Source organism: Medicago truncatula, chromosome 7 (assembly GCF_003473485.1).
Source record: "Medicago truncatula cultivar Jemalong A17 chromosome 7, MtrunA17r5.0-ANR, whole genome shotgun sequence".
In the NCBI taxonomy this organism is placed as follows: Eukaryota; Viridiplantae; Streptophyta; class Magnoliopsida; order Fabales; family Fabaceae; genus Medicago; species Medicago truncatula.
In genome coordinates this window covers 12,854,058-12,880,041 of record NC_053048.1, presented here as the reverse complement: position 1 = coordinate 12,880,041, position 25,984 = coordinate 12,854,058, and the positions used below count along the sequence as shown (strand labels likewise).

Genomic DNA, 25,984 nt, shown 5'->3' with positions numbered 1-25,984 from the left:
TGTGTGAGCTCTAGCCACTAGGCTACTTGACCAAAAAAAAAAAAGAATTCAGCTGCTGCAGTGGAAAAGGGTACCATAAAAAACGTTTTGCATATTGTATATGTAAAAAACGTTTTTGAGGGGATTCAAACTAACATCCACTTGCTCCTTTAAAACATTTTATACCACTTGATCAGTTATTAATTATTGTTAATGCGTAAAACCATTTAATATATATTCCATAAAAGTTTGGCACCCCCGACAAATTAACTCAAGATCCGCCATGGTTGTTAATGTCACTTTAATTAATAAATAAAATGTCCCCCTTTCCTTTTTTTTATTTTTATTTTTTATTTTTTATAAAAAAGTCAATACCAAGAATAATTTGTTCAAGTGGTAAGGCATTTGATTTCTTAAGCAAGTGGTCAGTAGTTTGAAACTTAGTTTTTCTTTTCTATAAAGGGATGTTAAATACGACATGAAACTTACACACACAAATGAGACATCCTTAGGTCGAACTTGGACACCGTCAATGCCTGGCCAAACAATTTTGTCATAGTCCAATTGAACTAAGACTTATGATTTCGATCCATGAGTTTTGCATATGGAAAATTTTTGGTTGGGAGCATAGTACCTATCATGTGGGCCCAACAGTTTCCCTGATATAAATTAGTCACGTTAAATGGAGGTAGAAAATTTGTACTTATAACATTTTTTTTTTTTTGAGAGGTTTGTACTTATAACATGATAAACACTAAAAAACCTTAATGACATGACATAAGACATGATGTTGTAGAATCAACAAGATGCATCAATTATTCACATGTCATTAATAAATTACCAAAATAAAAAATTTCTGAAATTGAAACCAAAGTTTTTAGGGGAATTTTTCGCATTTTCATCGAAGGTTGATAATACCACACTATCAGGTGCCGTTTAAGGGTGCCGTTTATGGTAGGAGGCATCAATAGGTCTCCTATGGCATAGGAGACCATATAAAAGACTGATTTTTTTTATTTTGGAGGTAAATTGTATTTAAGTAATCCATTTAAATGCAGCGCAATTTGGGTATTTTCTCTTAAATAAAATTTGATTTTTCTGAATTACAGCATTACTGCTCTTCTTGAACGCCATCATTGTCTCCCTCCCTCCCTCTCTCTCTCTGACCGTCGTTCTCCTCTGTAACCACCGGCCGCCGTCCTAACATAACTTAGCTCCACGAAATCGCCACCCTAGCTCCAGAAATATAGCACGCATTTCCGCTCCACGCCACCGTCCGTCGTCAGCCGTAATCACCATCATCAGCCAAATTAATTAATTAATAAATTTAAAAATGGTTAATGGTAGTGATTAAGAAATTCGGATTTCAAACTACACATTACTGTGACTATAGGCTGGATTTCAAACCCACAACTCCCAAGTGTGTATGATTGACTAAATACAACTACTTGTTATGCTCTTTATCACACACCCAAAGGCAAAACTAATGTCAACCTATTATGAGGATTGAAATTTAAATAATGCACATAACTGTTTCGTATCTTGAGAAGAAAATTAAAATCCACTAGAAATACGGTAAAACTTGTTATCAAGGGTCACATGTACATTAGTCCACAATGGGCAAATTAACCCATTTGACCAATGTAAAAGTCGGCATTCTCTAAAGTAGTAGATAAGTTAAATTTGAAGATGAGAGAATCATCAAACTTGGTCTTATTTTGATCCAGAATTTCGGTGAAGCCATTTCATATTATCATTAACTTCAAAATAAGCGCAGCAAAACTTTAATTCCAACAAGCATGAAAAAAATTGTTCATACAAGACAATTTCAAAAGACCTAAAGTTACATGATCTATCTGGAGTTCACTTCTACCACATCCCCTCTTCATGCATTTTATATAACATTAGTAGCTTACAACTCAGTTATTCATCTCCTCCATACTTACAAGTGATTATCAAAGCATCTTCATAAAGTGCATATGCCTACCATATCCAAAAATACAATCACTGGTTTCATCAAACCTGAGGAATCAAAGAGTCGTGAGGAATATTTTGAACGTTCCTGTTTGCTTCTTCAGCTATTGGGTGCTAAAGATAAGGCTGATAATATTGATGAAATTGAAACGGCATGTCAACCAAGTGCTGCACTTCCTAATGATAATGGTGTGAGTGCAAAAAGGCGTCGAAAGCTAAAATACAAGGCTAATAAGAAGGCACGGATGGAAGCTGAGTAAAGTATCTATTTTCTATATTTCATTTTGTCATATTATCCGGTGTTATGACAAAATAGATACTATGACAAAATGAAATACCGGATAATATGACAAAATGAAATACCGGAAAATAGATACTTACTCAGCTTCCATCCCTGCCTTCTTATTAGCCTTGTATTTTCGCCTTCGACGCCTTTTTGCACTCACACCATTATCATTAGGAAGTGCAGCACTTGGTTGACATGCCATTTCAATCTCATTAATATTATCAGCCTTATCTTTAGCACCCAATATCTGAAGAAGCAAAGAGGAACGTTCAGAATATTCCTCACGACTCTTTGATTCCTCAGGTTTGATGGAATACAATCTCCCTACCATGGTTTCCTTCCATACATCAGCCGAGTAATATAGTATGAAACTGGTAGCAAACACCACTGGAACATACCCTTCTAACATGTCATAACTATATGAAATCAACTTTCACCGTGATAAAAAGTAAGCATGTCATCATTTTTCTTCCGGTTTCCTGAAATCAATAGTAAATGGAAGAAAAAAAAAAGTAAAAACCAAATAGAAATTTCTTTCAACTTGTTCTTTTCTATATTAAGAACCGTTGTAATTTCAATCATAGAACTCAGGAAAACTGCATGATCTTCTTGTTTAATAAAGACAGGAGATAAAAAATAAACAATTAATGCTATGGATTGGCACCAGGAAAATACTACTGTAGTATTAGCTCATGTATAAACATAGTGCTAATATTAATATTTATCTCATCTCTAGCTAATAAAAAATATTACCCAAAGTTTAGCCCTCCACCGACTCATTTATACGCCTTCAGTAGGTCTCACCATGTGCCACGGCTTTGCCTTTTGCCTGAATTTGAAATTCCATTAGCAAGAAGCTCAAAAGCAGTACAAGATTTTATTTCAAAGGATTCTAAAATATGAGGACAAGGCATTTATCACAATAGTTGGGAGAGAAAATAAAATGGGCAAGAGTATCATAGACCATCCATGGCGTGGATATAGCCAATAAAATTAAATCATTTTACAAATTTTATACATAGAAAAACAATAGAACCAAATTTGTAACAAAATACATAGAAAAACAATAGAACCAAATTTGTAACAAAATTTATCATACATGCACAAAATTAAAGCAGAAAAACACATGTTATACAAAACTAGCTACAACTAACAAATAAAAATCTAACTTCAAATTTTACAAGTACTACAAAGTTTTACCGATGCATAAAGCATTACTATAGACTTTAGGAAGAAAGATAAGCTTAGATCAGAATTTTGCTCATGTATGGAATCATAACAGAATGCTGCTAAATATTTGTTTTCAAAAGTATTAAAAAAGCAGTAAGAGTTTGGAGAAAGGAAGAATTTCATGTGCTTCTCCTCATGAAGAACTTTATCTTATGCTTAACTTTACCACTCTCTTCTCTTTCCATTTTCTTATCAGATGTGAGTGTGCATCACTGGTTCTTATACACCCTACCGTGTGACAATTGGTATGTTTTAATTAATGAGCTTTTCCCCAATCATAAGTGCTTTGGCAACTTATCTGTCCATTAAACTGCACCCTATATCTACGGACTCCTTGTGCAGTCCTATATGTCTCGTGATTTGTTATAGAAGACTATATATATATATCGGGAAAAGACTGAGAGTACAAGAAAAAGAATACAAGGCATACTCGAATCTGAAAAGAAGCAAAATAAAAACCACTACAAAAAGAAACAAACACGCTGGAACCAAATCACCCCCAAAATTCAACCAACCCAAACACCACCGATTAACCGGAAAAAAGCCGAAACCGCTCAAAGCTAGCGACACCAGTGGCACCCCTCCACCGATGAGAGCCACAAGGGAGGAGCAAACCGCTAGGACTACACATATATGTCTTTTGATTATTTACTTCAGTTTTCTTTTTCAAAAATTTATATTAGTTTGTCATCTATAGCATTCTTTTCAAAAATTTTACCAAATTTAAATCCTACATCTGAAGCACATCACTACATCAGCAAAAGTGACTGCAAAGAAGTTCTAGTTTTTGTTGGTGATACAGAGCTGTCTTATTTGTGTTTAAATATTGCATATATTTTTCAGGTACAAGGGGATTGGCAGGGTATAAAGTCTTTACAAATAAAAACAGGAAAGCAATTACTGGATCAAATTTAATGACATTAAAATTCTAATTCAAAACACCAAGTCTAGCAGTTGCATAGTAGAAGTTAAGTAAACTACAGGAAGAATAGAGCAGTTGCTACTTACGTTGAAACTTAAGTTTACACGTTGCAGAGGCCCTTGGGCATGAGGATAATAGACCTTTTATTTCAGGCTGTCCTCTGTTCGAGATTGTCATGGTTTGTAAAACTCTTGCATTCTTCAAAATATACCTTGCTAGCATAAGCTTAGCTTGTAGGCTTAAGTTGAGTAGATTGCATGTTTGAAGGTGTAATGAAAGACATTGCGGAACATTATCCGCGATTATATTAAATGTTTCTTCGTCTATGTCGGTCTGTGTGTCGGTCTGTTGTGATAATGCATACAAAATAAAATAAAAAAAACTCAAACTCTAACGGTGTGCTGTGAAAAGATAAGTGAGATAATATGATCTTTAACTTAACAAACCTGATCAACGTCAAACTTTTGAAGCTTAGGGCAGTGGTTGAGAAGTTCTACTAAGAATTGCCAACCACAATCGTGATAATGCCAATCAAAGTAAGAAGTGAGCACCAGTTGGGTCAAATTATGAAAAGTAGGAATTGAATAGATACAGTGATGCACCTAGAATATGCAGAACTATAAACTGTTAGAAATAAGGGTAAAATTCTAAAACACAACAAAGAAAGGTCAAAAAATTGCATATCAATCACATTTTTTTGCATTCCACGGTGAGTAAGTAAGTAAGTCGTGAACACACCTCGCTGATATACAAGCGCAGAGAGCGTACATACTGAACTGCTTTCAACAGAAAATGAGAACAAGTGTAATCAATATCAGCTATAATCAAGTTACTTAACAAAATCTTTTCCACTCTTCAGAGATAAGAGATTGGTCCATGCGAATAAATCCTCAACAATTGGGCATCCCATTATAATTAACATGAAATGTCGAAGTTTTGTAAAAGAAATATTTTCAAGACGAAGGATTTTGAGAGAAGGAAGTAGAACAGAAGAAAAACCCTCTTCCACAAGGAAACGAGAAAGCTTGAGATCCACGAGGGTTCTGCAATTGAGAATATTGATGGATAAAGTCACATCGAGATGAAGGGATTCAACTCCACGTTGTAGCACAAAGTTGATCCATTTGAAAACACTGCTGCTGGGTCCATTTGGATTAAAAAGGTATATAACCTCAAGACGGAAGGTCTTAATGGGAAGTGCGGGATCTCGGGACAGTAAAACAGAGTAGACGAATTCGTTAAAGCGAAAAAGGGTATTTTCGTCAAACAGAGTAAAACGTTGTTCGGCCGTGTTGGTGAAGTAGAGAGTGGTAACTGAGAGGTATAGATACTTCCATCTCTTGGAAAGAATACTTGTGGCAACGGATTGTTTGGTTTCGAGAAAAGAGAGAATGTGACACAGAATTGGATCTGGGAAAGTGCTTATTATATCTTCCGCCATTCAAATTAGTAGCAGAACAAGAGTCGGAAGTAAAAGGGTATAAGCGTGAAGGAATTTGAGAAGAACGGAAAAGATTTGCAGTGTTCTACCGTGATTTTTCATAAGATTTGAAGATGTTTGGATCTGAGTTGAAAAATTGATTATGGAGGTTAAACGCAATTCTATATGAAGCAGCTATTCCTAGCTTCCACGTCTGGCCAAAATCAATTCTTGAAAGCGCTTTGCAAAGAGAAATGATATTACTAACATTTATTTTACCACAACTTTTAGTGACAACTTTATCTCTCATACTCATATTATTTTTTACTTTATTTCTCTATTGCATTGATTTTCGTGTAAATACATACTTTTCCTTTGTAAATTATTTGTCAATCAAATAGTTGTTCAAATAACACTCCTCCTTTGCAAATTCTCCACTTTGCCCTTGTTTATGCTTGCCGTTTGTTGTTTTAGCTGTTGTAGAAAAACCCTTGTTTCTCTAAGGCTCTGTTTGGATAACTTAAAACTAACGGAGCGGAATAGAAAGAATGAAATTGAACGAAATGGAACGGAGCGGAAAAAATATTCCACTCCACTGTTTGGATATTTTATGACGAAATGGAATAAATTTCACATTCCATTGTTTGGAAAGTCGACGGAACGGAATGAATTATAACATTTTTATTCCAATTATACCCTTTATTTAAAAAAACATTAATAGGTGAAATTCTTAACTCAATTCAATCAATGTGGTTATTTTGGCGTGTTCATGAGTAGCACCAATATAAATAGTTCGTTGAAACGAGTACCTTCGTTCATGAGAGTACTCAATGCCAAGACATGTTCATAGTTCATAGCAACCATAAACAAAATAAAACCATTGTAGTATGTGGTCTGTGGAAAGGAAAAATGGTGCGGAGCGTTCATTAATATAAATCAAATAACAAAAAAGATATGGTGTGAGTATTCATTAATATTAGTAACCAATTTAGTGATTGATTACTTCAAGATGACCATCTTCCCATATATTAAGCATGGTTTATTTAATTAATAGTAGAACAATACTTGAAGAATATGAGGAGAACACACTGAACGAATAAGAAATGATGGAGAGAAAAAAACGAGTGAATCAACCGCCTATAATGAAATAGAAAAAATAGGGTCAAAATTGTAATTGTATTATTAATGTATTTCATTCCATTGGATACACCCTAATTTGGGAGGAATGGAAAATTGGCTAAATGAGTGGTATTGGTCGATGGAATGAGTTCCATCACACTCCACTCCATTCCATTCCATTATTTGTTTACAAAACCAAACAATGGAATGTGGCCCTATCCCACACCATTCCATCACTCTCCACCAATCCAAACATAGCCTAAGTTAGAAACGATATGTTCGATTGGGTTTGGGCCCCTTTCAAACAATATATATAAAATAAATTTAAATAATTACATAATATTGAATTGAAATTTAATTATAAATAAATGTACTAAATGCATACTCCCTCCGTCTCATAATATAAGCAAAAAAAAACACATTTTTTTTGTCCCAAAATATAATCAAAATAGACAAACTTTTATCTTTTCCAAGATTTTTTTTGTTTATTCTCATAAAATTAAATGCAAATTACATTCAATTTTCTCGGATTGCACTTACGTAACATTGTGGCGGGCTATGTCACATGACATAGCCAGTAAAATTGTGCCACATGTTGCTTCTTTTAAAAAAATAAAAATCAAATGAAATAAAAGAAAAGAAACAAAGCAGAAGCAGAACGCGCACATCTTCTTCTCCTTCAAAACGCGTTCTGCGTTCCCTCACTTCTCCCTGTGCTACCCACCCACAATAATTTGTGCACATGCCGCCTTCACTTCTCCATCATTCGCCACCTTCTTCCTCCGTCGCTGTAATCATCTATGCACAGGCCACCGTCGATTTTTATGAACTGATGGATTGATGAAATGCGTCGTAGAGGTATTGTTTCTTGCTCAGCTTTAATATCTTGTTTTGTTAAAAACAATCGGTGATAACCGGTGGTGGCAGCGGTCTCGATTGGCGGTGACATCGGTGGTGGAGGAAAAGCAAATGATTGACGGTGGTGGGTTTTGTTTTTGAGAAGAAGAGGAGTGTGCTACCAAGGGAACATGTTCTGCTTTGTTTCTTTTCTTTTATTTCATTTGATTTTTTTTTTTTTTAAAAGAAGCAACACGTGGCACAATTTTATTTGCTATGTCATGTGACATAGCCCGCCACAATGTTACGGAAGTGCAATCCCAATTTTCTCTCTCTCTTTTATTTTTTCCACAGCCAATAGCCAATGAAAATTGTTTTTACATCTTCCTATGAAACTTTTTTCAAAGAAAACATAAAAAACTATACTCCAAATTCTTATGTTTTAATTTTCTTAATAAATGTGATTTTTTTTCCTTATAATTTGGGACTGAGGGAGTATATTATTAACTTGTTTGGTCAGAAACTTATTTTTATAATTATACATCCAAAACATTTAGTTTTAAATACAATTAAAAGGATATTTTGGTCATTACACATTCAAAATCAATTTTGATTCAAACAATTCAAACAACATCAACTCATAAGAATCACTTTTAAGCGAGTACACTCAAACATAAATCAATTCACATCTAACTCACTTTTAACCAAAATCTATTCTCTCAAACAAAATTCTATCAAAATCAATTCTCTCCACCGCGAAACCAAACACGCACGTACACAAGTGAGGACACACGGCCATAAGGTAAGATGACTTTTTTCAATATAAACTATCGTATTAATTTTTTGGCTTAATACATCTCCAGGTCCCTTAACTTATTTTATTTTTCAGTTGGGTCCTTAACTATAAAGTGTCTCAATTTGGTCACTTATGTATTCTTCTGTTACCTACTACCTCCGTCCTTAATTATAAGACCATTTTGAGAAAAAAATTATCCCTTTTTATAAGACCAATTTGGTATTTTCAATTACATTAATCATTTCTTTACCACCATACTCCTATTTATTTTGCATCTTTTTCTTCAATCAACAATAAATATTATGTTGAAAATATAAACTAACTATCTTTCTCTCTTAAGGATAACATTGCAAGAACAATAGTAATCATAAACAAATTTAATACTATTATTAACTTTCTTAATTTCCATGATTGTGATAAAAGGGTCCTATAATTAAGGACGGATGTAGTATTTCGGTCCTCTCCGTTAGTATTTTAATGCTAATATTTTTTATTTGATTTCAACTGTTTGATTGCAAGTCCATCGTATACAACACTGAATTATACATCATTAGTCATTTAAGGTTTGTGCACGATTATTAAGGAAATAATTAATTGTATTGATTTCAATAGTAAAATTAGTAGTATTTATCAAAACATCCTTATTAATTGTAGTTAGTTGATAAACCATTCAATTATATAATTTATATTAACATTTCGGGTACAATTTATTAACATTTTGTGTTACTACTAATTAGATACTTATCTGGGTTTAGCCAATATGTTAAAGCAGAATATCATTATATTCCTTCTCGTGCTTTCCCATCTCAATATCTGAAATAAACAACCCGAAAAGTAAGAACCTTTGAGGGAGTAGTAGAGATTGCAGATATGTCAATTTTAATGGAGGTTGTGGGTGTTGCAGCTCGTGAATCTGAGACAAACAGTGATGGTAGTGATTTGAGATGGAGCCTATGGTGTTTGAGATGAAAGGAATAGGAGAGGAGAATTAGGTGAGAAGATTTGGGGGATGTTGTGAATGGGAAGGAGTAGAATGAGGATATTAGATGTTTATGGCTACTGTTTTTGGGATGGTTATGGTGGAGTGATTGGAGGGTGTTGATGATGATAGATGTAGATGTAGTTAACAATGATGATGGTGTAGTGATTAAATAGTAGGTTTATTTTTTTTTTCTTGGATTTTATTGATGAAGGATGAATGTAGATGAAGATGAGGGAAGAAGAAGAAGAAAGTAAATAAATTAGGTGTTAGTGATCCATAATAAAATCTGATATACCTCTGTAATCCAACAGTCTCTTTTTCTAGGGGATTAAAATTATCAAAATTAGACCAAATTGAATAAAAAAAAAAAGGTTAAGGGACGTGTTTGAGAAAATTAAGACTTTTGAGACCAAATTGAAGAAAAGACATAAGTTAAGGAACATGTTTGAGAAAGTTAAGACTTATGAGACCAAATTGAATAAAAGACATAAGTTAAAGGACCGACATATCAATTATACCAAAAAAGAGTTGAATTTATATCATTACACATTTCACCTAATGATATACATTTAAATAAACTAATGATATATATCTAATTTATCATTAGTCAATAATCTCCCATAGCGAAGGGGACCGCCTTGATGATGGAGGAACTTGAATCATGATGTAAGAACTTTCATCACGAGCTACACAAAAACGTGTTTGAAGTTATGTGACAAAACTCACATTGAGTTTTGTGTTATATGATTTGAAGATCCACCATCGAAAACCAAGATAAAAAGAAATATGCATGCAAGATTCTCAAAACCTCCTCAAAGTTTGATACTTCTAAAGCTTCCAAAGATAAGAAGTTCATAGTTTAGAATGTTTGTATGAACAAAGTTCAAATGTTCATATGAATGAAGTTCATAATGATCATGAGCATTAACCCATAATATTTCCAAAAATAATAAAAAATTATTTCATGGATCAACAAGAATATTTAAAGTCATTTGTTACAAGCAATGATGAATTAAATGCAAAGAAATATTCATTTGGGCTTCAGAGAAAGAATCATCTTCTTTGTCAAAACAAATGATCTCTCAAAAGTATGAGAATTCTAATCTTCTTCCAACAAGTTTTGCTCCCACCCAATCAAGCTGACCAAAATACCTCTGCGTTAGTTAACTAACACATGTGTAAAATTTTGCGTTAGTTAACTTACACAGTGTGACCTAAGTCACGCAAGTGTAAAACAACGCGTGAGTTAACTCACGCAGCAATTAACACGTGTGAGTTAACTCACGTCCAGTCTGTGCAGCAAGCCATAACTGACATAGACCTTTATTTTCTCTAAATTTTTCATTCCTTCATTCATTCATACAGTCAATTGCATAAATTTTTCATTATTTATTCAAGCATTCATTCAATCAAGCATTAACTCATAATTAAATTACGATAAATAAAGGAATAAAGTAACAGAAAATGTCATAAAAAACACTAAAAAGCGCAAATTTAATAGGATTACATCCAAATCCGACAAAATGTCATAAAAAAAAGGGTTAATAGGCTTTTACCCCCCTGCCATTTACGGGTCTTTTGGTTTACCCCCCTATCGAAAAAAAACTTGAAGATTCCCCCTTGCCATTATTAGATTCTTTGGTTTACCCCCCTAGCGCCATCTGACTGGATAAATGGGATGATGTGGCTTGCTGATCGGATATTTGTTTATATATTGATTTTTTTTTTTTTTAATTTCCACCTAGCACAAAAATAAATTTTTTTCAATAAATATTGTTAAATAATGTAAAAAACCTAAAATAACCTTAATGCTTAATTAAAAATCTCAATTTCTTCTCTCTTCTCCAGCGACATTCATCTTCTTCCCAGCAACATTCTTCTTCTTTTCATCAAACCCAATTCTTCCCAACAACATTCACCAACATAACTTTGATCATTAAAAATCTCAATTTCTTCTTCCAGAAACTACACAACAATAACAACAACAACCCGTCCCCATCTCTTCTTCTCTCTATAAATCAACAAACTCCTCAGCACTCTCCATTTTCATCATTTTCCATTGAAGCTCCTTTCCCCAAATTCTATCCATTCCATCATCAAAACAAACCCCAAATTTCATTCATTATTATTTGGTTCAATCAAATATGAAATAACCATGTCATCATAAATTCATTCTTAGATTTGGGGATTTTATTGTGTGAACTGTGAACAGAAGCCAAAAAGCAAACTCCTACACCCATGTTTCTGAATTCAAAAGCACCCAACCCCCAAAATTGAAAACAAATCAGAGGATGAATTGGAAAAAGAAAATGATGAAGGGAAAAACAAACACAAACTCAGAAACACAAACACATCTTCTTCAAAATAAAAACACATAACAAGAGTGAATTCTGATGAGTTGCTGTTGCTGTTTTGAGAGAGAGAGAGAGAGAGAGAGGGAGTGAGTCGATGGTTAGTGAGATGGCGGCAGCGAAGAATGAAACGACGGCCATGATTGTGGTGTCGGCGGTGGTGTTGAACTATAGAGGAGACAACGGCGAGAGAGAGAGAGAGGATGGGAGTTTAGATCTGGATTTTGAAGATATGGTGTTTTTATTATTTTTTATTTTAAAACAATTCTTAATTAATAAAAAAAAGATAGGTGGAAAAAAATAAATGAAAAAGAAAGAAAAAAGTCAAGTCAGAGTGCCACCTTGTTAATCAATGTACAATCAGCACGCCACATCAGCCAAATTATACAATCATATGTGTTTGGGGGCCAAAACCAACGAATCTAATAATGGCAAGGGGGGATCTCCAAGTTTTTTTTCCATAGGGGGGTAAACCAAAAGACCCGCAAATGGCAGGGGGGTAAAAGCCTATTAACCCTAAAAAAAACTAGAAAAGTCATAATGCAAAAACTCTACTCCCGTGGACTCCTACCCCTCCTCCGCGGAGCCGGCATTTGCTCCAGCATGCTCCACTTAGTATGTATGCCTTGCATCAAGCGAAGAACCTCATCTGGATTAACAAACACATCAGGATGCCCCATTGCACTTTCCACTCTGACTCCGATGTTGTTGATGATCTGGTATGGGTCGGGAGGATGTTTGACCCACTGTTGCTCAACAATAACCTCCTCATAGGGAGGGAAAAGACGAGGATGGGCATCAGCTGTGTAGTTAGGAACGACAGCAGGGGGTTCACAATAGGATGTGATACTCTATAGAACCAACTCATGTACCCCCTATAATGGCTCAACGACTCTCTATCTAGAACCATCACCCCTCTGTTGTTGGCTGAGGACATGTAGAGAAAACTCCATGAAGGCCATAGCCACCGCCTCTGGCGCAACAGTCCCAATGTCTGTAGGAGGCCTGGGAACAGTCTGGGCATACCTGTACTGCATAAGAACCCACTCTGGCAAGTGACGAACCATCCTGTCTTTGCCGGCCATGATCCATCTAGAGTACCACCATATGTCCTAAAAGGGCGTCATGTGTCGTCATCACTCGTACGACCTTCAGATGACATGAGAATGCTCCAATGAATCAATGACATCTCTGTAGTGTCTAGGATCAGAAAATCCCCTGGGAGGTTTCGATTGATCCACAAGCGGGGCAAGAGCAGGGTCGTACTCATCATTACAATTCCTCATAATGAGGTTCCTGAAGTGCGCAAAAACCCATCCCTGCAAACACAAAGAAACAACATATCAACACAAGTATTATACAAACAACTATACATTTACGATCCAATAAGTGAAAAATAAGAAAAACAATTATTACCACAAGCAAGGTCATTTAACCACCACAAGAGGCCACAAATCAGTCGGAAGTAAGAGATAGTTGCATATATAGGAAAGCAATTATCATCGCGCCCCATGCCCAGTTGTCCAACTCGTCCATATCTTGCAGTGCAAGCAGCCACAACAGATTAACGCTTCTGTTGTTCTTGCCGACAAAAATGGTCCAACCAAGCAAGAGCAACAAAAACGCCTTAATGCAGGCCATCCTAACTTCATCCTGCTCTGCATGCTCCTCCTCTGTGTCAGGCTCAATCAGCTGATTACACCTATGCAAGAGCTCCTCGTAGCGCCTCTTAAGTTTACCAAAACTGACATAAGCACCACCTTGTCTTCCCACCTCCTTAGAAGCAACCTCCGCTGTAAAATGTAGGTCCTCTTGCATCATCTGTACTCCCTCCTCACGAGTTAACTCTATATCATGAAGGAGCCTCCAAGTGATGGTCATCTCCCCAACATGTAGATGGAAGTTGCTGGTCTCCTCATGCTATCTCTCTAACAAGGCACAAACAAACATGTGAGAGCTGTTATCGTACCCACTATTCAGGAGGGGGGTAAGACTGAAACCATTCATTTCGTCCTAAAACAATTGGTTTTGTATTCTCGACTGAGGCATTGTCAAGTTATTAAGGCTCAGCTTCTTCCCGTGCAAGACACCTTTCACCGTATGCTTTTTTTAAAACTGAAATACAAAAATAAAAAACAACAAACAACACCGTTAAATAAATAATAAGTTTAATATAAACATTAAATATATTCTAACATCAATTTTAATTCTAACATAAAATAAGTAAAATAGTCATTCATATAAGATAATTAAACATTAAATATATTCTAACATAAATTTTAATTCTAACATAAAATAAGTAAAATAATAATTCATATAAGCTAAATAAACATTAAAATAAGTAAAATAAACATTAAATATACTTACATTGACATCGACCCATATCTTGGATGCCACGTGTCTACTGAAGTGAGGTAAAAGCGTGGACACAAAACGCCCCCCTCCATAGCCGTTTGGTCCGGCCTCGTACTCCACAACGGGCACCCCCTGAGCATGACCCCCATCCTCCTGCTGCTGAGGCTGCTCAATATCAGGCTGCTCTTGCTCAATATCAGACTGATATTGATGATCCTCATACTGATGTTGCTGATACGCATCAAAATGATACTGGTGAAGCTCCTCATAATAAGCCTGATTTTGCGCCTGCTGATACTCCTCATAATGCTGCTAATACTACATCAGGTCCACCGTCTGGGGTGGACCCGTTTATGACGTTGATCCCTGCGCATCATCATCATTATCGAGTCTCGTGCCCCCTCTCCGTCGACCAGCCAAAGGAGGGCGTAGCGCATCCTTTTCCCTACGTACACTACTAGTAGAGGATTGCACTCTCCCTAACTTAATTTTGTCACTCGTCACCTCAGGCGGCCTCTGAGACATATTCCTCCGAGACATATCAGCACAACATTTCAAAAAGCAAAAACTCAACGAGACATTTTCATACGAACAAATCAACAACATTTCTAACAATTCAACAACGACACTTATATTTCGGCAGTGTCATTTCAATCCGTAAACTACCACATTGCAGTCAAACATACTATAACTAACATTAATAAATCATATTCTAACTAATTTCATCATTAGCAATCCAAAAAACAAAAAACAAAAATCATTGAGACATTTTAACAAACACATAGAGTGCAATTTTCAAACAACTAAGAAATCTAACAATTTCTAAATCATAAACTACCACATATTACTCTAAATAACATCTAAACTACAATTTATAACTTAATTCATCACTAACAATCCATAAAACTAACATGCAAGCCAAATTTCTAAAAACCTAACAATGTCAAATTTCTTCAAAAAATCAAAAATTTCAACAGCAAAAAAAACAATGAAGTAGAATAAGCAACACTTACTTGTTCAATTGCGTGATTTGATGATGATTTGCTTGAGTTTTGTGAAATTCGAAAAAAAAAAAAAAAAAAGGAGATAAAAATCGTATTTGGGAAGTTGGAAATATGAATGGTTATGTTTTTGTTGTTGTCATATAACACTTAAATCACGTAGCGTGACTTAAGTCACGCAGAGTCCTATAACGTGCGTGAGTTAACTCACACAGGGGTATGTTTGTCATTTCAATTGGGCGATAACGTTTTTTGTTGGGAGAAGAGCATAATTCAAAGTATAATGACATCAAATAGGTTGTAAGACATTTCAAATAAATTGACACTATTAAAACCTTTAATTATCTTTGACAAAAAAAAAAATCTAATTATCTGCCAAACACTAGTATGCTTTACAAATTTGCACATGTTAAGAAATTTAAAATGGTAAGTTTGTCTTAAACTTGTGTATTTTATATTAAATATACAAGTTTTTAATAAATAATTGATATTTTTCAATAAAAAATAACTATTTTAGTTACCTTAATATGTATAATATTGCACATCTTAAACAAACCCTTATAAAAAAAATGGGGAAATAATAATAAAAAATCAACAGAAACGAAAACATTAGGCTTTGTTTGCAAGTTTGGAGTGGGAATGGAGGGAAGGGTTTGGAAAATAAGGAAGGAGTAAGTTGAAGAAATAGATGACATTGGAAGGAAGAGCTTTATGATGCTTGTTTTTCTTCAAAATAAAAAACTCTTCTTATTTGGGGAACTAAAAATTTGCATTGGAGTAGAGTTTTGGAAGGTTTGAGAGGTTTTATATGAATTCTTCAAATTTAATATATATTGTTATAATATTCTTAAAATTAAAAATATGTTAACCATAAACTTTAATTTATCACTCTCTGAAAAGAAAAAAATACTTTAAAAAAAAAAGTGAAAGACTTCTCAATTTTCCCTTCCAAACTTTCGATCAAAGCCTTAGAGATTACAAAATTCTTAAAAAAAAAAATCCCCATTAAAGGCTACCAAGAAAAATCAATTCAACGATACAAGACAACGAACCCTAAGTCCCAACCCAATAGGAAACAGAAAAATGAATTCAATACAACCAACCCCAACCCAATAGCAAACGGAAAAAAATTCCATTGAAATCTTGTTACTATATATAGTATATCCTTCCCCATAAGCTTTTATTTCTACAATGCTTCAGTCCATTTCTTCCATTTTGATCTCCTTCCTCATATATCAACATTCTTCTCCTCATTATCATCACCTAAGATGGCTTCCCAGCGTTCAATTCTAACATTAGACAGAATCAGCGCCCTTCCCGACTCCGTTATCTGTCACATCCTTTCATTTCTCTCCACCAAACAAGCATCCTCTCCAAAAGATGGAAATCCGTTGTGGCTCTCAGTTCTCACTCTCGACTTCGATAACTTTGACTTTGAAGACTTCGCCACTTTCAGACACTTTGCCGTTTGCTTGGGTTCGTAATGCAAAGTTTCTATCCACAAAACTGGTATGAATCCCAATGGCTCATAATGTAAAAAACAAATTGGGTTATTTTTTGGTACAAAAATTTGGTTGATTTCTAATGTTTGCTTTTGCAACACATGTAGAGGCGCGCATATGACTACCAGGTTCCCATCTTTCCTAATTTGACTCACATGGAGATTGTATTTCAATTGGGAAGTGGAATTGGTTGGCAGTGCTCCAAAATTGTCCTAACCTTCAGAATCTTACCATTTGTTGATATGTTAAATGCCGATAATTTTTTTTAATTATACTTCCATCATTTTGATTACTTTTTCTAAAAAAATTGTTAGTTGTTTGATAGGATTCTAGTTATGAGAATGAAATTGTTCCATAATGTCTTTCAACTCAGCTTAAAACATGCTCGCTTATAGCTTTTAAAGGCATGAAGTGTGAGCTAAAGTTTGTAGAGTACATTTTGAAGAGTGCAAAAACATTGCACAACATGAAAATTAGTGTCTCACCAACGGATCTTTCACCAAAAAGAGGCTTCTTTTAAACAATTGCTAGATAAAGTCAAGCTTCAATCTTACTTGTGGCCGAAGGCAAATCGTCCTAGTTTTGTTTTCTTCTACCATTCATGATGGTTGAATCATTTACCTTGCTTGAGAATATTTTTGTAACAGGGCAACATTCTTATTTTTTTGAGCTTGTTTTGGCTCCAACTCTTTGTTATTTCTTGTATTTTGACTCTATCAATTGGAGTTTTGACACTCTTTATGCTAAAATCTCCAGGCTTTCAGTAATATAATCCATTTTAGTTTCATAAAAAATAAATAAAATATCTTCAATATACCGTGTTCAGTCTAATCAATTCACTGCACATTCTTGATTGTAGCCACATTTTATTTGCTATCTACTATGTTCAAACTGGTGTGGGTCATCATGGATCCAATTCCGACATTTCCGCTTTTAACTCGGCTCAAATACTACGTTAAATTGTATTATATCTCACTATTAAAAGCTATCTCACAAGATGAGAGTTCTCAATGATATCTATGAAAAGCTAAAAACAGGCATGTGTTCAAGTAGTTTAATCTAGTGTCTATGGTTGAAACAGTTTGTTGGGTTAATTTTGTTTATGTGCTTTGTTGTCTAAACCTATCTTGATATGAATGTATTATTTTATTTTCTTGTGGAGTTTTTTTATTATCAAATTTTCTTGTGGAGTTTAATTCCTTTAACTTCTTTAAGAGTATTATATATGATATGTAACTGATACGACGAAATGTCATTCATTGAAACATATAGATTATGATATATGTTTAAGATTCAAGGCTCCAATTGAGTGTGTGATTTAAACATGATCAAGATAGTGCTTGAAAATAGAACTATATTTCACTTTAAGGGCTTTCTTAGTATATCTCTGTGATGCATCAATCAATTATAATAACGATCATCAAAAGACCCAAGGACAGATTCAAGTTAAGCTAATTGGGGGGCAACTTGATGTCATTAATATTTTTAATAATTCTTTTAAGGGTTAATTATCTTTAAGTCCCTATAAATAAGCGAGCTTTCAACATTGGTCCCTATTTAAATTTTATTAAATTTTTCATCCTCAATGTTTTTTTCCGTTTGTAAGTTTGGTCCTTGCCGTCAAACTGTGCTGACTAGGCTAACAAAATGCTGACTCAGACATGCCACGTGGACATTTCAAGTCACATGCCTGCCATGTGGTAAATGACATCATATGTTTTTGGTCCCTATAAATTTGGGACCTTTTAAGTTTAGTCCTTACTTAATTATAATAGTATTTTTAGTCCATATAAAACAATTGTGCACTCAATTTTAGTCCCTACTAAATCTAAATTTGTTTAATTATGCTTAAACTTTTAAGATTTTGAACAATTTTTAGCACAAGTATTAAGAACATCACGAAAAGTTTATCTGCAAAAAATTATCTCAAAATTTTATTCCTGCGTCCAGATTTTTGTTACTTTTATTTTGAACTTTCGTCTTTTAAAAAAATTCATATTTAATTTATTTCATGTTAAAAAATTTTAAATTTTAGTAAACGAACCTTTAGTAATGTTCTAAACTTGTATAAAAAAATCTTTGAAAAATTTAAGAGTTTTTAGAAGAGCGTCGTCGGCGTGAACGAGGTGGTGAAAAATCCAAACTCTCTCCAACTCGATTCACAGCCTCGTTCACGCTTGGTGCGGGGGGTTGAGGGTGTAGCTTGGCAGCGGCGTCGTCGTTTGTTAGTTTGGGAGGAGGAGCAGGTGCGGGAGTGTTGTGATATTTTATCTAATATTGTTTGTTAGCTTTGAATTAGAATTTTAATGTCATTAAATTTGATCCAGTAATTGCTTTCCTGTTTTTATTTGTAAAGACTTTATACCTTGCCAATCCCCTTGTACCTGAAAAATATATGCAATATTTAAATTTTAAACACAAATAAGACAGCTCTGTATCACCAACAAAAACTAGAACTTCTTTGCAGTCACTTTTGCTGATGTAGTGATGTGCTTCAGATGTAGGATTAAAATTTGGTAAAAGTTTTGAAAAGAATGCTATAGATGAGAAACTAATATAAATTTTTGAAAAAGAAAACTGAAGTAAATAATCATGAGACATATATGTGTAGTCCTAGCGGTTTGCTCCTCCCTTGTGGCTCTCATCGGTGGAGGGGTGCCTCTGGTGTCGCTAGCTTTGAGCGGTTTCGGCTTTTTTTCGGTTAATCGGTGGTGTTTGGGTTGGTTGAATTTTGGGGGTGATTTGGTTCCAGCGTGTTTGTTTCTTTTTGTAGTGGTTTTTAGTTCGCTTCTTTTCAGATTCGAGTATTCCTTGTATTCTTTTTCTTGTACTCTCAGTCTTTTCCCGATATATATATATATATATAGTCTTCTATAACAAATCACGAGACATATAGGACTGCACAAGGAGTCAGTAGATATAGGGTGCAGTTTACTGGACAGATAACACTACTACAAAAATGGGCTTATATAGCGCTTTTTTTTGGCTTTAGCTAGCGCTTTCAAAGCGCTACTGTAAATGGCGCTGGTAAAGGTAATATAGCGCTTTTTTCTTGTATAAAGCGCTATCTAAAGTAGTGTTTAAATAGTGCTTTTGTTAAAAAGCGCTAGTAAAGTTTAACCTTAGATAGCTCTTTTAATATTAAACGCCATCTAAAAGGCATTTAAAATAACGCATTCACTTCAAAAAATAGCGTTTATGTTTGAAAACGCTATGTAACACCAGGTTTAGATAGCGCTTTTTGTCAAAAAGAGCCAGCAAAGATAATCTTTAGATAGCGCTTTTAATAATAAACGCCGTCTAAAAGGCGTTTGGAATAACGTTTTCATTAGTAAAAAATAGCGTTTTAATAAAAAAACGCTATGTAACACTATGTTTATATAGCGCTTTACACATGAAAAAAGCGCTAGGAAAAGCATTAAATATTTTTTTCAGAATTTTTTTTTTTTTTTTTTTTTTTTACAATAAGATAAAATAATATATATATATATATATATATATATATATATATATATATATGTATATTTTTTGCACATTAAAATTGAGACTATTATTTATCAAATAAAACTTAAAGATATCATAAAAAATGTATGTATATATAGCATAAATGTCAGAAATGTATAGCCACTAATATGGTAACATGGATATCTGAAAGTTACAACTAATTAATTAGTTAATATAAGATCAAAATCTTCTATGGTAGCATGTCTTCATCTATCTTCTTGGTCGTCTCAAAATTTATATTCACAAAAAGTAGGCAAAATTTCCAAATTTTGTTCATTCTCCACCACCTGCATATGGCAGAAAACCCCATTAAGCAATAAGCAACTATATTAGAGACAAATTCAAAGTACTACTGATCATATAGTACAAATTAAAGCAAGATAATAAATTAAAAACACTACCACTTCTAGCAAATATATTTTGAAACATGAAACTCACCCTTATCATAAAAATATCATATAAACAAAAGGCTCATCATGAACTGACACCATTCTTCTTGGATTTCTCTTAGTTTATCATTTGAGTATGTCGCACACTTGAAATCCTCAATGTACTGCATATATTATAACAAAAAATAATCATGTTACTTAATAAACTTAAATAATATATACAAATATTATACTTTAATATAAAAAATAACATATACCAGCTTTGGAATCTCATTTAGTTTCGAAATGAGAATCTCTTTCATAAACCTCATCACAAAGTACCCGCAATCTATACCATTTTCTTGGCGAGGACACTACAAAAAATAAAATAAGTTTGTATAAATAAAATTATTTATATTATATTCATACACTAATTGTTTAAGGTTGATATATGTTATATTATCAAACCTGTACTCGGACCCATTGTATGTTGTTAAATTTATTCTTTGATACTTGAGCGTTCCTTGCAGCGCGAAATACCTTTAGAACTCTACAAAATATAAATGTAAACTTTGATTACATACAACTGACCATATATATAGTTTTCATATACAACAACTGACCATAAATATATATATATATATATATATATATATATATATATATATATATATATATATATATATATATATATATATACTTACGTGTCAAACATACTCTTCATTTTTGGGTAATTCATATAGTCATTGAGTAATGGATCTATATAATATATGATTTCCGATATGGGATTGATGACAAATAACACCCAATGTCCACTACACAGATGTCAAAGTTAATTAGAAAATCTTCTATAAACGATGGTAAAAAGTGAGGAAAAAATATTCAAAAACAAAGTTTCAAAGAAAATCTTACATAGGCTTATGTATATAAAATGGTAGAATAAATAACTTGTGCTCATCTTTATATTTCAAGAATTCCTTAACCATGTATGCTTTGACAAATTCTTGTTCTGCTTCAATTAACACCAAGGATATTCGATGGGGGGATAAGAAGGAGAATTTCCTTGGGACATCAGTGTCGCGCACAAACTTCTCATACAAGTACCTAGAATAAAAATGTAATATTAGATACTATATATTAAATGTTATACAAATAAAATAATTTGTTCGATTAATTTAAAGTTATTCGGAGTACCTGATATATACGCAGACAACAGAGACACCTATTTCTGTATTGTTGAAAAACTCATACATTTGTTCTTTGGTAATTTCTTCATTATACTGTTCTTCACCAAAAATACCTTCCTCCATAGTTATCTGACGCGTATCTGAGTTTTCCATTTGCACTTCCACCAATGATTTAAGAGCTAACACCCATGATGGACGACACTTTGTAGAGTTAGGTTTTTGATGTTTGGTTTTTGCAATATCTTGTCTTTGTTTTGTGATTGGAATATTGCTATGTCTACCCTTATTATTGACTTCTTTCAACTTTTGTGCATGAGACATATTTCTTGGTTTATCCTTGATGATTTTAGTGCCTTCATGCAATTTTTGTGTTTGAATCTAAAATATCAATTGTATAGTTAATTTAGTTAATGATTAACAAATGATTGAACAACAAAATGAACATTTTTTGTGTATATCAATATACCTGTTTTTTTGAAGTGACCGACTCGTCACCCCTCCTAATCCCATCATTACCATTGCCTTTATATGTTGCAGAAATCTATGTGAAATTGATTCAGTCAGTGATCAATTTATTTTTTAAACAAGAGTGGAGAAATAAAGGCTATCTTTGATTAGACATAGTATATCACAACTTCTTAGAAGTACATTCTGCCCTCATTTCAAAGAATCACAAACTATTGCTTCTCTTGAAAGATCAATCCTATACTTATAAGTACATGCTATAAATGAGACTAGCTAGCTAGTTACTAACTAAAATTCTTTTTGAAACCTGCTAGGAGAAATAAGTTTCTTTCAAGTAGATAGCACTACACCTATAATAGCAACACACAGAGAAATAAATTGCAATCCGAATTGCACAATAATTCATGATATAGAAGTAACATCATCGAACAGAGAAATTTATTTTACCTCAAGATTAAGGGAAATGAGGTTTCTTTGCCATGCCACATATGTTCCTATTGCATCTCTAACCAACCTTATATCAGCAACATCATCAGGTATGAGCAACTCTGCATCCTGATCTAAAGCAACATCAATTGATACTTTTAAATAGCCATCAGGGAGTGGCTTATGGTGAAGTTTATCTCCCAAGATGTTGTGTACCATTCCCTTAACGACTATGCGATAAGTAGGAGACATCAAGTACAATGAACAAGGTGATATACCCTAAACCAATAGTCAACATAAAGCTATTAACAAATATAATTAGCAAATTACTAAATGAAATATATACAAGTAATTAATTAAATACCTCGGGAATATTCTTCAAAACATTAATGTTAGTACTATCTTTGTCACTATGATATGCATATCATGTTGACTTCTTGAGATATCTTTTCCCCTTTCCTTTTTCAATTGATCAAGGTCAGATGATAGGTTTTGAATAATGGCCAATAATTCTCTAGTAGTGGGATTTTTTTCACTTTTCTGATGACCTTTATTAAGAACTGTTTGAGTGACTCCCAACCCCATACACTTGGTTGACATGCCGTTTCAATTTCATTAATATTATCAGCCTTATCTTTAGCACCCAATAGCAGAAGAAACAAAGAGGAACGTTCAAAATATTCCTCACGGCTCTTTGATTCCTCAGGTTTGATGAAACCAGTGATTGTATTTTTGGATATGGTAGGCATATGCACTTTATGAAGATGCTTTGATAATCACTTGTAAGTATGGAGGAGATGAATAACTGAGTTGTAAGCTACTAATGTTATATAAAATGCATGAAGAGGGGATGTGGTAGAAGTGAACTCCATATAGATCATGTAACTTTAGGTCTTTTGAAATTGTCTTGTATGAACAATTTTTTTCATGCTTGTTGGAATTAAAGTTTTGCTGCGCTTATTTTGAAGTTAATGATAATATGAAATGGCTTCACCGAAATTCTGGATCAAAATAAGACCAAGTTTGATGATTCTCTCATCTTCAAATTTAACTTATCTACTACAACTTTTACAGTGGTCAAATGGGTTGATCTGCCCATTGTGGACTAATGTACATGTGACCCTTGATAACAAGTTTTACCCTATTTCTAGTAGATTTTAATGTCATTGAAACACATTTAAGTTACATAGTTATTTCATTTTAAAGTCGTTTATGAGCATCTTTATTGAAAATCTCTCATTTTAAATACTCTTTTATGTCTATTCGTCTTACATGTTTATGCCTTATAATGACAATTATGCACTTTCCTATCCCATAGTTTATGTCTTTCAATGTCATTTATTCTCATTGATGCTCCTTTAATGAATATATGTCTTTTAATGTCATTGAAACGCATTAACGTTAGAGTTTTTTCAATTTAAAGTCATTTACGAGCATCTTTATTGTAAACCTCTCAATTTTAATGTCATTGAAATCTATTCGTCTTACATGTTTATGTCTTTTAATATCAATTATGAACTTTCATATCCCAAATTGTATGCATTTGAATGTCATTTATTCTCATTGATGCTACTTTACATAATACTACCTCCGTCCCTTATTATAAGACCCTTTTGAGAATTTTTTTGATCCCTTTTTATAAGATCCCTTTACTATTTCCAACTACATTAATTATTTCTTTACATACATGCCCTTATTTATTATTCATCTTTTTCTTCAATCAGCAATAATTAGGGACGAAGGATAAATTTGTAAAAACATTAGTAATTACAAACATATTTAATATAAATATCCACTATCTTAATTCCTGTTATTTTTTCAAAAGTGCCCTATAATTAAGGATGAAGGTAGTATATGTGTTTTAATGTCATGGAAGCGCATTTCTGTTACATAGTTTTTTAATTTAAAGTTGTTTATGAGCAATTTTATTGAAAATCTCTCAATTTTAATGTCATTTTAATTTTAATAGACATCTTAAGGCCCATAAATGTATATTCTTCAAAAACAAGTCATATTATGATCTTTTCTTTCTTTATTTGTGAGACATTTATCGTAATAAATTTCTTGATGATAATGGTGCATAAAGTCCACTTTTGTCCTTATAACGTGATTGTCATTTTTTTTTTTGGTCAAGTAGTCTAGTGGTTAGAGCTCACACAATTTAATTGTGGAGAAGCGGGGTGTCCGGAGTTCGAATCCCAACCCCTGCATATAATATGCAATATCCCTATCAACTGAGTTAAGCTCAAGGGGATACGTGAATGCCATTTTAATGAGAATATAGTTGTGTCTCACAAAAAATCATTAGTAGATGACAAGTTTGAATATAAAATAAATATGTTTGTAATCCTTACAAATATTAAAATCAAATTGATTATAAATAATTTGAGTCTTTTTTTTAGTATTAGCTCAATCACACTTTCCCATAATTTCACGGTATGGCTCTTATGTTCAATCTCTCTCTGAAATTTGCACAATTTTGTATATTTATTTTGTTAATCCAAACATACATTATTACCAATTACAAAATTTTCGTACTCATTTTGTTTTTTGCCAGACGAAATTTGCATACTCTCTTAGAGGAACAATTTTTGAACTTCAAATCCAACATATGCAATATCTATAGCCGATGGGTCACACGAAACAATCACATCTAATGCACAACAATCATTAGTTAAATTTGATATAAGAATACATCAATCACACCTAATGCACTACATTTGAATTTGATAGATAACTTTGATTCAATACTTACGCGATTAATACATAAGACCGTTTTAGTCCTTCCCCTAGTTAACACCATGATAAATAAGCACTCCCACTGTGATACTAATTAATATGGTGCTTATAAAGATGGGTGCTTTTATAGTCAACCTCTCTCTCATATTCAATTTTTTTCTCTATTCAATTGTTGTACTACTATTATTTTAATATTAAAAAGTAAATTATATATTAGTTGCAAGAGTAATATTTAATCAATCAACATTAAATTTTCAACAAAAACTTTGTTTAAAAAAACAAATAATTTACCCATCTGAATGGAAAAAAAATACAAAACAAACATATAGTGATTGGATTTAAACAAAACAACAAATAATTTACCATCATTTATTTTATATTTATTTTTCAAGTTTTAACTCTTTTTATAATTTATAATTAAATTAATTAATCATTTTAAAATTATATAATTATGAATGAATATATAAATTATTGTTAAAATTTAATGATATGGAGTTATTGCAGGGACCCAATTAATAATTATTTTGAGGTGCTGGGTTGG

The 25,984-nt window shown here is 33.2% G+C and overlaps 1 protein-coding gene and 2 long non-coding RNA genes across 4 annotated transcripts; 1 reads left to right on the top strand and 2 right to left on the bottom strand.

Moving 5' to 3' along the window:
- Window positions 1-1,735: 1,735 nt before the first annotated feature.
- On the bottom strand, window positions 1,736-5,223 carry LOC25497976 (uncharacterized). The gene is made up of 4 exons (XR_003007303.2): window positions 4,838-5,223; window positions 4,478-4,736; window positions 2,993-3,068; window positions 1,736-2,718 (listed from the first exon to the last, which is right to left on the bottom strand). It is a non-coding gene; the product is annotated as an uncharacterized lncRNA (long non-coding RNA).
- Window positions 2,340-23,703, top strand: LOC120576935 (uncharacterized). Its single transcript, XR_005643056.1, has 2 exons — window positions 2,340-2,542; window positions 23,411-23,703. It is a non-coding gene; the product is annotated as an uncharacterized lncRNA (long non-coding RNA).
- LOC120576934 (uncharacterized) lies at window positions 20,352-23,411 on the bottom strand. Of its 2 annotated transcripts, XM_039827724.1 has the most exons (10): window positions 23,069-23,411; window positions 22,726-22,983; window positions 22,280-22,354; window positions 21,821-22,191; window positions 21,539-21,730; window positions 21,331-21,441; window positions 21,095-21,176; window positions 20,905-21,000; window positions 20,697-20,811; window positions 20,352-20,545 (listed from the first exon to the last, which is right to left on the bottom strand). In XM_039827724.1, the coding sequence occupies exons 2-9, from the start codon at window positions 22,954-22,956 to the stop codon at window positions 20,713-20,715; spliced, it is 1,257 nt and encodes a 418-aa protein (XP_039683658.1). In that variant the 5' UTR covers window positions 22,957-22,983; window positions 23,069-23,411; the 3' UTR covers window positions 20,352-20,545; window positions 20,697-20,712. The 2 variants fall into 2 exon arrangements, with proteins under 2 accessions (XP_039683658.1, XP_039683659.1); XM_039827725.1 differs by lacking the exon at window positions 21,331-21,441.
- Window positions 23,704-25,984: the final 2,281 nt, after the last annotated feature.